The following is a 13,448-nucleotide window of genomic DNA, read 5'->3' as shown; positions in this document are numbered from 1 at the left end:
TACTAGAATCTTGGGTCTAACTCATCACTGAGTAGAAGAGTAAAATCGAATGTCAAATTTATATCACCATTTTTTAAAACTTGTGCTCGTGTCAAATTGTCAGTCCTTCCAATGTCAACTGCTTAAGCTGCCCATGTGTGTTTATACCAGCAGAGACTGAAGATCTTAGCAAAGTGCTTGCAGCGCCAGACTCCTTACTCTTGTGACCCATCTGCTTTCAGGCCCTCTCCTCCTCTCACAAGGTTCTCACACATACAGCTTCTTTCCTGTTTCCTGTGTCCTGAGTTGGAGTTCAGAGGGCTACAGCAGCTTCAGAATTCCTTGCCTCCCCTTACCTCCGTCTTTCCATCCTAGCGCATCCTAAATGACCTGTCTGGCTAAGCTTCACAAAATACTGCTTTCATCACGTCACTCTTCTGTATCTAATCTCCATGGGGTGCTAACTTAATGCCCGTCATTGTGCTAAGCACTTTACCTGCATTACAAAAATTCAATTTCCCAGCAAATCTAGGAGGTAGGTACTATTTTATCCCCATTTTGTGTAATAGAAAACAGAGGCTTAGTTACTGTGCAAAGTCACAGAGCTAATGGATCTAACTTCAGAGCCCATGTGTCCAAACACTGCATCATATTGCCTGTTTGATCACAAACTCCAATTCACACTTTATGGCTCAGCACTCCAAGCCCATTTCTACCTCATCTCTACTTTCTCAGGCTTCAATTCTCCTTTCAAGGGGCACTCCTTGCCTTATGCAATCTTCCGCAGGGATTCATCTTATCTTTGCTGGCAATGTACTTTTCCATTTAAGTTCCAAATATCTTTAAAGACCCAGGTCAATCCTCACTTTCTCTTTAAGATGTTTTCCAGCTTTTAGGGACCTGCCCATTCTTTCCTGCTTCCCAGTTGGCACAGTGGTAAAGAATCTGTCTGCCAATGCAGGAGATTTGAGTTTGATCCTTGGGTGGTGAAGATCCGGGGGGATCTTCCTAAATGCCATTTCCTAAATGGCAACCTACACCAGGATTCTTGTCTGGAAAATCTCATGGATGGAGGAGTCTGGAGGGCTACAGTCCACTGGGTCCCAAAGAGTCGGACAGGACTTAGTGACTTAGCATGCACGCCATTCTTTCATAGGGCTTCCAAGTTCGGCAGGGTATTTTGGGCACTGCACCAAGTCATCTGCTGAGAGAGGGAGATGGGGCTGAAGGCCAGCCTGAATGCACCTGCAGGGCACCATTCACCAAAAGGGGTGCTTTTTTCTTTCCTTTCCTTTTCTTCTGTGGGAATCTTTTTAGTTTAGAAAATTTCACTATACACCAAAGTAAAGACAATAGTGTAATGAACCCTTGCATACCCATCTGGGTGCTTTTTTCCCCCTAATTCCTACAAAGGCACTATATTTGTCTGGGTCCTGGCAAGAAACAGATGGCACACTCAAAGGAGCAATAAAGAGAGTTAAAGAAGAGACAGTTTACAGAGGTGTGAACGGGGTTGAAGGAAGCCAATGTGATGAAGAACCCTGGGGCTGGCAACAGCAGAACGGCCAGAAGGGATGGAGCTGTTACCAGAATGCACCAGCTCTGAAGCCACGGAATGTGGCCGGAAGATGCTGCAGCTGCCAAAGCAAGGTCCCTCAAGGAGGGAGCAGAGGGAATGATATCCTGACCTCTCCAGTCCCTCCTTCTGACCTCTGGCTGCTGCCTCCCATTGGCTGAAACCAACTGGAAACCAGAAGGAAGGGTTATCCAGCTGATGTGATATGTAAATGTTCTCCTTTAGGACACAGACCAAGGTTGGAAGGACGAAGAGTAGATTTCAAGGAGGGCGGGGGGTGCCAGAACATCCAGCCCAGGCATCTGATGGACTGGTGGCAGCCCTGCCTAGTTGCTATCATTAGCATTCTTCAACTGCCTCTCCTGATGTGCCTTGAAAGCTGAAAAAAACTTCCCTTCCTCAGAGAAGGTGGGATGATATGAGAGAGTAGTATTGAAACATATACACTGAAAGTGAAAGTTGCTCAGTCGTATCCGACTCTTTGAGACCCCATGGACTGTCCATGGAATTCTCCAGGACAGAATACTGGAGTGGGTAGCCTTTCCCTTCCTCAGGGGATCTTCCCAACCCAGGGATTGAATCCAGGTCTCCTGCATTGCAGGTGGATTCTATACCAACTGAGCCACAAGGGAAGCCCACTACCTTATGTAAATGCATAGCTAGAGGGAGTCTGATGTATAATGCAGGGAGCCCAAAGTCAGAGCTCTGCGGCAACCTAGATGAGTGGGATGGGGAAAGAGGTGGGAGGGAGGTTCATGAGGGAGGAGGCATATGTATTCCTAATGCTGATTCATGTTGATTGTATGGGAATAACCATCACAGTATTGTAAATTAATTATCCTCTAATTAAAATAAATATATTAAAAATAAAAATTTTCCCTTCCTCTATTTTGTCCTTCCTATGTACATATACTCATACAATATATTTGTGCTTAAAATTCTTCCCCTTCCTGCAGGTTATTTTGCAAGTTTCCAAAACCAAAGGCTCTGTCTGTCAGCCTCCAAAAGAAGAAATAAAAACACACAAAGAAACTTTCATATTTAAGCCATTTTTCAGGTAATGAAATCTTATGCCTGATGTGTTTGTACACGAACTGGTTTACCCATCCCCACCCAGGGACCGAACCTGGGTCTCCTGCCTTGCATGCAGATTGTTTACCATCTGAGCCACCAGGGAAGCCCCATTTTACATTAGAGGTCTCTGAATAAGCTCCATGTCTTTATCCATATCTTGAACAACCAAGATGATCATGAACATTCATGATATTCATTGCATAATGAAAAATAAAACATACAGAGTGCACTGCCAATTCTGGTCCATAAGACTTCACCGTATACACTGCCTTAAAAAAATGTCCTAATTGAAATGAAGAAGAGTCAGGGAGCTATATTTATTTTTAAAGTGTAAAACTTTGTTAGATTCTGAGATTGTTTTCCTGATATACATTCTGAAATATGACGTTGATTGACTATTACTGACATTCAATTATATGTGCCAGGTTTGGTGAGTTCTACCTAATCACTAAAGCCCATTGAAATACACAACCCACGGGTCGGCCAGCCTCTGCTGGCACAGAAGCGGAGGGGCTAAAAGGTTCTCATGGGTTCTGGTGTTGTCCCTTAACATTCTGAACAGTGATCCCTGTGGCTGTACCTGTGCTGAGTCAGAGGAGGGCTTTGTTTCTTTCAGCTGCTGTGTGCATGGCCCAGCTAGCTGAGACTCATTTATCAGAAGCCGACTGCGATAGCTTACATGGGAACGCTACCCTTGGGAGTTTGAGCACACAGGAACAATACAAGACTGCCAAAGAAACCCAGCCTCTAACTGCATCTGCCGATGCTCAGCCACTTACAATAAAAACAAGTAACAATGCACCTATGTCCTTAAGAACCTTTCTTCCTTTCAGTGTATTCAAAGGGGAACTTTAGAGACTATATGGAAACTTACACTGAAAAACACAGTTGGAAAAGAAAATGGCCACGTTGTCACCCCAGGGGCATATCCAGAGGCCATATCTGTGGATGTCCAGAGTGCAGCCTGAGGGACACCTGGAAGCCCAGTTCAGCGCCAGCCCAGTTATTTGTTGCCTCTCTTGTTTGATCTCTTTGTGCTGTGTGCTGTGCTTAGTCGATCAGTCAAGTCCGACTCTTTGTGACCCCATGGACAGAGGAGCCTGACAGGCTGCAGTCCATGGGGATTCTCTAGGCAAGAATACTGGAGTGGGTTGCCGTGCCCTTCTCCAGGGGATCTTCCTAACCCAGGGATTGAACCCAGGTCTCCTGTGTTGCAAGCGGATTCTTGACCATCTGAGCCCCTGGGGAAGCTATCCTGCAAGAATGGATGCACCTTTGAGCCCATAATATTCTTCCCTTTATTAGATCTTGCACCAGCTCTTTGATGTGAGGGCATTTTTGTACCGTCATGGTTCTGGGAGACATGGGAAGGGAGGAGAATGTTGCTACAGAGAGCCCAGGTTCTGAGGCTGGCTCCACATTTAACTGGGGCAGGGAAAGCCCAGAAGTGACCAACTGGAGAGGTGTCACTATTTGCCACTACCTAGTGCTATGGTGTGGAAAGTAAGTGGCATCCGGGAAGAGTCAAGCATAGCTTCCCAATTTTGTTACCCTCAATTTTGTAAGACCACATGTAGGGGCTAAATCATTGGCAGTTTGGCAGAATTACATATCTTCTCATCTGCTATGGTCGGCTTGCTTGCATTCTCCCCAGATCCACCTGTTGAAAACCTGATGCCCAAAGTGATAGGATTAGATGGAGAGGCATTTGATCAAGAAGGCTCTGCGCTCGTGATTGGGACTAGAGCCTTTACAAAGAGGGCCACACAGGGCTTCCCAGCCCCTCTGCCAGGTGAGGATATGACTAGAAGTCTTCCCAGAAGGGGTTCTGGTGGAGGATATCACTGTGGAGCTTGTGTGATGAGTGACTTGGCCAGCACAGCAGGCATGCCGGACCCAGGACGCTGCTGTCAGTGGGCTCGGGATGGATGGAGCATGGAGAAATATCAACTCCTGCTCAAGCTAGAGGGAACGTAAAATGCCGCAGCACTATGGAAAACAGTATGGCAGCTCTTCAAAACAGTAAAAATAGAGCTACCATCTGATCCAGCAATTTCACTTCTGGGTATATATCCAAAAGAATTTAAAGCAAGGACTCAAATAGATATTTCTCTGTTGACAGCAGCATTATTTACAACAGCCAGAAGTGAAAGCGAACCAGGTGCCCACTGACAGATGAATGCATAAGCAAAAAGTGGTCTATACATAAAATAATTCAGCCTTACAAAGGAAGAACAGGAATTCCTGGTGGTCCAGTGGTTAGGACCCCATGCTTTCACTACCGAGGACTCAGGTTCAATCCCTGGTCAGGAACTAAGATCTGGTAAGTTTGGCAAACCATATGGCACAGCCAAAAAAATAAAAAAATTCTGACACATGTTAACGTGCCAACAGGGGAAGACAGAGGATAAGATGGTTGGATGGCATCACTGGCTCAATGGACAGGAGTTTGAGCAAGCTCCGGGAGATGGTGAAGGACAGGGAAGCCTGGCGTGCTGCAGCCCATGGCATCACAAAGAGTCGGACGTGACTGAGCGACTGAACAACAACAAAAACGACAACATGCCAACATGGATGAATCTTAAAGACATCATGCTAAGTGAAATAAGCCGATCACAGAGGCACAAATGTATAATTTCACTTATGGAAGGTACCTGAAATAGTCACATTTGCAGACATAAAGCAGAATGGTGGTGGCTGGGACTGGCAGCGGGGAAGGGAAGTGTGGGGAATTATTGTTTGAGTGTGGAGCTTTAGCTGAGGAAGGTGAAGATTTTTGTGGATGGATGGCAGTGATGGGTGCACAACCCTGTGAATGTACTTAATGCCACTGAACTGGACACTTGAAAAATGGCAGGAATGTTAAAATCCAAGTTATATATGTTTTACCACAGTTTTAAAATTTCTAACTTTTAAGTACCATTTTTCTAAAGTTCTTGAGAACTTTTCTATTTTTTCCTTTCTCCATTTTTCCGGGCTGCTGCAAAGTGGTATTATTCAAAACATACTGTGACTTTAGGTTTTAAGCGGACTTATAAATTCTTGAAGACTTTTGAGCTGGAGTGGTCTGTGGCCTTAGGTACTTCAAAGAGATGGGACACTGAGACATGGTCAAATGCACAGAGGCTGACCCAGGACACCTGAGATCTCTCTGGAATCCAGCTGTGTGATTATGGGTAACTAACTTGGCTACTATATATATGCACTATATTTATATGTGTATATGTATATAATGTGAAAAGTGAAAGTAGAAGTGTTAGTTGCTCAGTCATGTTCGACTCTTTGCAACTCCATGGACTGTAGCCCACCAGGCTTCTCTGTCCATGGAATTCTCTAGGTAAGAATCCTGGAGTGGGTTGCCATTTCCTTCTCCAAGGTGTCTTTCTGACCCAGGGATTGAAACTGGGCCTCCTGCATTGCAGGCAGATTCTTTACCTATTGAATCACCAGGGAAGCCCATATATAGTATATATATGTATATACATAGTAAGTAGTGTATATATATACACACACACACACACACACACACACAGTACTATCCATATAATATAAAAGCCATTATATAAGGGATATAACTGTATGTATATATCTGTATATATAATATTTACCTTGTTTGTTTCATAAGCTGCCATATTAAGTAAAGTGATATGAAATTGCTTGATAAATATAATACACTATACAATTGCAATGCATCCTTATGAAAATTAAGTTGTTAACATAGCTCCCTCAAATGCTGAACCTGTTTCTTAGGAGGGCTGACAGCAGCACAATTCCAAGCTTTAAAGCCTGGATTCATGGACAGAATAGTGATTTGCTGTGGCTTTCCTCCAGCTGGAGGATGTGGGGCATGAAATGGCCTGGAACCCTTGGAGGACACACCGCTCATTGGCTGTGCCAGTGAACAGAAGCTAAACTCTTTGACTTGGCTTCTCAACTCATTGGCAGGAGCTGCCGACACCATCCTTTCTTGGTAGAACCGGAGTCAGCAGACTCCAGGGTGGGAGGGAGGAAAGACCCACGAGCCAGGCCCCAGGGCTCCGAGCTGCCGACACAACATGCTTCTTTCCTCCTGTCTGTAGCCATGTTTCTTATCATTTCCAGGAGGGGCACACAGTATCCTGCTCCCCCCAAGGCAGTCAGCCTTCGTGGGGTCTTCCCTCCTGAACATCCCAGAGAAGGGAACCGGGCTTTTAGCTATGCCAGGTTGGAGAGTCGCCTGTTCTCATCCCAGACAGGCTTCCCACTTTCCCCAGATGCTTGCCCGGCTGCGTATACATCAAATATTTTATAGTTCTTTCAAACACAGCTGGACTGCTTTGGACATACCCTGCAATCAGACTAAGACAATACTCCAGATCTGCCAAGTTGCTGTCTCTGACACATTTCTCATCACTACACACCATTTCACCACTCTGCCAGCTGCTCGCATGTACCCACTCATGACTTCCTAGTTTTTTCGCTTAGTCAATCCACTTGGTGGCTGCTGAGAGTGACTGACCTATTTTCTAGATTTTTCTACTTTTCCTATTTCCTACAATTTACTGTATTTACCTCCTGGCCTCAGGGAGGATTTCCTTGGGGGACACAGTCATTTCTGTGAGGATCAGATGCCTTAAAAGACAGCAAAGACTCCTGGCAAAAGCTGCATTACCAATGGATCCAATTAATCCTTGTCTCCCAGCCGGCCTCTTGATGGCCTCCTCGTGTCCGACTCTGTGCGACCCCATAGACGGCAGCCACCAGGCTCCCCCATCCCTGGGATTCTCCAGGCAAGAACACTGGAGTGGGTTGCCATTTCCTTCTCCAATGCATGAAAGTGAAAAGTGAAAGTGAAGTCGCTCAGTCATGTCCGACTCTTCTCGACCCCATGGACTGCAGCCTACCAGGCTCCTCCGCCCATGGGATTTTCCAGGCAAGAGTACTGGAGTGGGGTGCCATTGCCTTCTCCGGAAAAGACACAGTTCTGGCTAAATACTAGCTGACAAGGACGGAACCAGGAAGCTGTCTTGCCAACTTTAAAGGGAGAAAAGAAAGAGTATGGCTATAACTAACTCAAGAAACCCTGAAGACTCTGAGATTGTCTATGTTCTGTCCTGGGATCCATAGCCTTTGGGAACCTGCCTCAGACTGGATTTCATCACATTCCTCCTGCACCATCCCATTATCTTCTACATTCCCTTTTTCTTTTTAACATCTGTGAGCTTAGAAAAAGGATCCCTGTGAAGAGAACAAAGTCCTCATGAAAGACACAGGTGATGTGATTCAACATGGTTATGTCAGTTGGGTCATTTGTAGAGACATAAATGAGCCTAGAGTGAAGTTAAGTCAGAAAGAGAAAAACAAGTATTGTATAATAATGCATATGTGGGGAATCTAGAAAAAAAAATGGTACAGATGAAACTATTTCCAGGGCAGGAATGGAGACACAGATGTAGAGAATGAGATGTGTGGATGTGGGGAGGAGGTTGGGGGGACAGGTAGGATGAATTGGGAAACCTGGGATTGACCTACATGCACGTGTGTGCCAAGTTGCTTCAATCATGTCTGACTCTTTGTGACCCTGAGGACTGTAGCTTACCAGGTTCCCCTGTCCATGGGATTCTCAAGGCAAGAAAACTGGAGTGGGTTGCCATGCTGTCCTCCAGGGGACCTACCCGACCCAGGGATTGAACCTGCATCTCTTATGTCTGCTGTATTGGCAGGTGGGTTCTTTACTGCTAGTACCACTTGGGAAGCCCTGTAGACAATGTTTGTGTCCTGCTAAGATCTATAGATTGAAGCCCTAAAACTCAGTGTGATGGTGTTGTGAGGTGGGGTCATGGGGAGGTAATTAGATCATGAAGGTGAAGCCCCTATGATGGAATTAGCACCCTTACAAGAAGAGGAAGAGACCAGAGCCCTCTCTCCCTCCGCCACTTGAGGGCACAGCTCAGAACAACTGCTTGGAAGTGGGCTCTTATTAGAACCCAGCCTTGTTGACTTCTAGCCTCCAGACTATGAGAAAATAAAATTTTGCTTAAGGTCTCCAGTCTATGGCAGCATTGTTACAGCAGCATGAGCTAGGACACTAATTGAATGCGGTACTGACCAGGGATTCAAAGCATCCATTCTTGGCCCCCAAGGGCATCTCATGAGAGACCAGAGGTTTGTGGAGACAGTATCCTGTCTTGAGAAAGCTGTGCTGCATTTCCAAGTCAAAATTCCCTCTTGATGCACTTGTGAAGCTTAAGCAATTTGTTGTCGAGATGACTTTAACCTGGCTCGGGCTCAGCTATCTTTAGTGCGTGATGTTCCGTATGAACCACACGACCTGCCTAATCTAGTTGCTGTTGCCATTTGTAATAGAAGGAAAAGCCCATTAAAGGAAACATCAAGGGTATCCTTGAAGGTGAAGAGAAAACAGCAAATCGTAACATGTTCCCCAAGGCTTGTGCGTGAACTGAAAAAAGGGAATATCTTACATATTAATAGGAACTTAAAGGAGGCCTGCCGAGATGAAACACAGGACTGTGTGAATCTGAATATCAGATCGACAACGAATCCTTAGTGTGAGTGTGTTCCACTTGGTGTCCGCTTTTCTTAGGTGCCAAAGCTGGCAACTCTGCCTTTGAGCCCTGCTACTCAAAATGCGATCCCTGGACCAGAAACCCTTGCTTCCCTGGGAAACATATTAAAAATGTAGAATTCAGTTCCATCACAGACTTATTGAATCAGAATCTGCATTTTTTAACAAAACCCCCCAGATTTTAGCCTGTCCATTTGAGAGGTGCTGCTTTAGAGGTTACCAGATATTCTCACGGACTTTATTGCATTGGTCTTTAGAATTGTCCCAACAGGGTGGCAAGGGAAGGAGAAGCAGATGAGGACCTTTCCCGACCACCTGGTCCTGTTGTCAGAATGGAGGTTTCCATGCTGACAGGGTCACGGGTGTGCCCGCAATTTCCTCCCATCAGAGGGCACACTCTCTTCCTTCTACCTGACCTTCTGTTTCCAGACCTGCTGGGCTACTGAAGCACACTGAGACCTGCCAGAGATGGATGAAGGTGAGAGCAGGAATGAAGATGGGCCCATGTTCTAGGGGAGACACTGCTCATACATCCTTGACCATCACCTCAACGCAGCCGCTCTTACCCTGCAGTTGCCATAGCAGCCACATCTGTGTGTATCCTGTTCTGTGTCAAAGTCATCACTAATTTCAACAGGTGATATTCATTTTGTAATAGCTATTATAAAACAATACATACTGGGGGAAAACAATGCATACTTGGGGACACAGAGCGACATATCTATTGTAGGAGTCATTTTGATTTTGGAAATGTTAACATACGAAATAGACATGCTTCTGAATCAAGGAAGTACAGTAGAGAGCTTAGAGCAGCATTCAGAAAGCAATCAGGAGAAAAATGGGTTATGGCAGACAAGTCTGAGCAAGTACTTAGGATAAAAGGGCTGCAGAGACTGTGGTTAAAGGAATTGGAAGGATGAAATATTGTACAAAGAGGAAGAAATATCTAGGTTACTGGCAGCCTCATCTCACAGGCCTTAGTTTTAAAACTCCGGACAATTTCTATCAATGCTAGTTAACATTGCTGTTCCACACTTAATAGATTTTTTTTTGAAATAAAAGTTCTGTTTCTTTTGTTTCACAGGGTGACAAGAATAACCTTTCTTTCTTTTTTTTTTTTTTTTACAAGCATTTCTAAACATTTCAGAAGGCTTTTCATTTGAAAGTCCATACTTCAAAAATAGGGAAAAAATACCTTGTCTGCATTACAAATAGATTTTTCAACTTACAAAATAGTTCAGTGGAATTTTTTTTTTAGTGACAACTTCTCTCCTGTGTTCCTAGATCAATTAATATTTGGATGAGAAGAAAGCTTTAATTAAATTTAACCCAACAAGTCTGTTGGTTATCTACTTACAAGGTTATTAAATATAAAGTTATAATATTAAGAGTTCATTATAATGGAAGAAGTAAAAAGAAGAGAACTAAGAAAACCCTGTGAAATTATAACTTTTCAATGGAAGTATAATTTGAGTCACAAATATTTGCCAGTGTTATCTTTTTATTAATACATTGGGTTGAAGTCTGGAATATTCCTGCAAATGATTTTATTGTATTAAATTTGATGATTTCCCTCACCTGCATAAAATCCTCTAATGGCTTCTCATGGACTCAGGATAAAATTCAAATCTGGTCCCTGAGTACTGAGCAGGTGTGTCTCCTGGCTATGTGGTCCTTTCCCAACCCCCAGGCCAACGGGACGGTACTTAAAGTTCCAAAGTCCACTGTCCTGCCTCCAGTAGCTCTGCTTTTTCATGTGACACCCCACTGCCATCACATAGTACTTAATTGACAGAGCCTTGCACAGCGCCTGGGCTGAGGGTGTGCTTAACAAGATTGCTGATGGACTGAACGAACGAAAGAGCAAAGAATCTACTTCATTTGTTCTCCTAGTTCAGGGATGGCAGTATATATCTGTCAGTTGTTTAGAGTCAGGGTATTGAAATGAAATGGCTTCTCAGGTGGCTCAGTGGTAAAGAATTTGCCTGCAATGCAAATTGTGAGATTAAATGTGAGTTTGATCCCTAGGTCGGGAAGATACCCTGGAGAAGAAAATGGCAGCCTGCTCCAGTATTCTTGCCTGGGAAATTCCATGGACAGAGAAGCTTGGCAGTCTACGGTCGAGGGGGTTGCAAAGAGTTGGACAGGACTTAGCGACTAAACAGCAACAACAAACTGCAGTGAAAAGAATACTCTCTGGGGTTTGGGAGATGTCAGCTTTCACCTTAGTTCATCGGCTACCCTTAGACTAATGGTTTACCCTGTCTAGATTCCTGACTGCATAATGAGGAACTTGGCTGAACCATCCCAGGCTCGTCTCGCTCTGACATCATGGTCTTTATCTTCCCCATTCATTTTCTTGATGGAATGCAGTCCCCTCCCCAGTCCTTGCAGCAGACCTTTCTCTATACTTCTTCTGTAAGAATTTACAGGGACTTCCCTGGTGGTCCAGTGGTTAAGAATTCACTTTCCAATGCAGGGGATGCTGGTTTGATCCCCAGTCAGGAAACTAAGATCCCACATGCTGAGGGGCAGCTAAGCCCCCTTGCTGCGACCACTGAGCCTGCGTGCCCTAGAGCCCCCGAGCCACAACTAGAAAAGCCCACGTACTGCAATGAAGACCCAGCGCAGCCAAAATAAAAATAATAATAATAAAAAAATTTGCACATGTGCTAATATACAGTAAGCTGTGTAACTCTCCATGGGAATGCAGTTCAAAACACAGCCGCCATTTTAGCCGAGGCTAAAAGGTAAACACAGATGGGCAATGGAGCAGCTTGAAAAATCAACTTTATTCATTAGACCATCTGGTCATCCTTTACAGTGTCTTTCTGTACAGTCATTAGGAAAAGACACATTAGAAGCTGTTAATTCACAGCCGAATCTGCTGGCCCAAGGTCCCTTTCACAGAAGACCGGAAACTGCTAAGTTACTAAGCATTTTTGAGGGGCAGCACTGTTGATACTGTGAAAAGCCTTTGGTACCCTCATAATTTAAGACTGTCACATGGATATTTGGGGGGTAACTTGAAATGACTGCAGTTCTTTCAACAGCTGTCTTGTTTTCCTCTTGCTAATCTCTCTCCAGGGTGGCTAATAATGCCATTACCAATAGAAGCTAAAAATGCAACTCAGCAGTGTAAGAAATTATACCCAGTGAGCACCTCACTTGCACCCGTGCCTCCTGCAGCTCTGTCTGAACTTAATATCCATGAATCTTCTTGTTCTGTTTTCATCACAGCTGTTTCATATGCTCAAAAATGCCCAATAAGGCCCCAGAACAGACCCCTTCTTTTAGCTCTTCCACCTGCCTGTTGATCCCCAAAGATTCCTTGAATCCAATTTACCAGCTGCTTTGCTCACCTGCGCCCCTGCTGAGGAGGCTTTGGGTGGACTCCTCTCCCGGTGTCTGCCCTGCCTGCCAACTCCCAGCCAGTTCTCCCGTCCAACTTCTCCACCCTATGACAACTCAGGCCAACCCCATTTCTGGGCTGAATCAAGAAAGTCAGAAATTCCATACCAAGGGGCAGTAGCCTTGGGCAGCAGAGCAGAGGAGGAAAACAGAGCCATCTCTCAGCGGGAGATTCCAATGGGACTTTCTAAGGCACCAGACTTAGGACAATGCTTTCCTGGTTGTCTGTTATTTTCTTTTTCCCTTACCCTTCGAATCAGACTTCAGTATTTTCTTTTTCTCCCAGGGTGAAAAAAATTACAGTTGAATGTTCACTTCCTGTTTAACTTGTAATGGAAAAAGCCCCAGTAAGCTGTGCAAATTTAACTATGGGTAAAAATAGCTCCGCTACCTTAAAGTCATTAAGAGAACATAAAAAGCTCTTTGTGATCTCAAGATATCTGTAACCTGGCATCTGTCACCATCCCTCCATCCTCGTCCACGGGGGCGGCGTGCAGAACAAGGATTCCACGCTTAATGGCACCTTGAGAGTTAGCGCTCCCAGGTGCCCATCAAACCTGTCACTGAACAGCTGTCGCTAAGTGACGACTTGTCGCTCCACCCTCCGCTGGTTTTTTCATAAACAGGTCTGCAGCGTTGTGCCAGGAGAGCCTTCCAGGACTGGATGTGCAGTATCCCTTCCACAAGAACAGCAAGCCACCCTCACCTGGCTTTGCTGTGTCCGTTCCAACATTCCTCTTCGTTGGACGTGCCCGCAGTCACGCTCTCATCCTTGCAGATGGTATAGGGCAATGTCGACCAGACCTTTTTAGAGAGCTTCAGTTTCTCTTTTATGTCTGTGAC

General features: G+C 44.9%; 1 protein-coding gene across 4 annotated transcripts in view; it reads right to left on the bottom strand.

The window, feature by feature from the left end:
- The window catches only part of GPC6 (glypican 6), a 1,234,490-nt gene that overhangs the window by 10,931 nt on the left and 1,210,111 nt on the right, over positions 1-13,448 (bottom strand). For all 4 annotated transcript variants that reach the window (XM_086330189.1, XM_086330191.1, XM_086330192.1 and 1 more), the window contains one exon: positions 13,312-13,448. In XM_086330189.1, coding sequence (XP_086186315.1) covers positions 13,312-13,448 — 137 coding nt within the window. The remainder of the gene's footprint in view (positions 1-13,311) is intronic.

This window comes from Bos grunniens, chromosome 12, assembly GCF_055505025.1.
Source record: "Bos grunniens cultivar Pamir isolate PY7600 chromosome 12, Bosgru_T2T1.0, whole genome shotgun sequence".
Lineage (NCBI taxonomy): Eukaryota > Metazoa > Chordata > Mammalia > Artiodactyla > Bovidae > Bos > Bos grunniens.
This window is presented reverse-complemented; position numbering and strand designations above follow the sequence as displayed.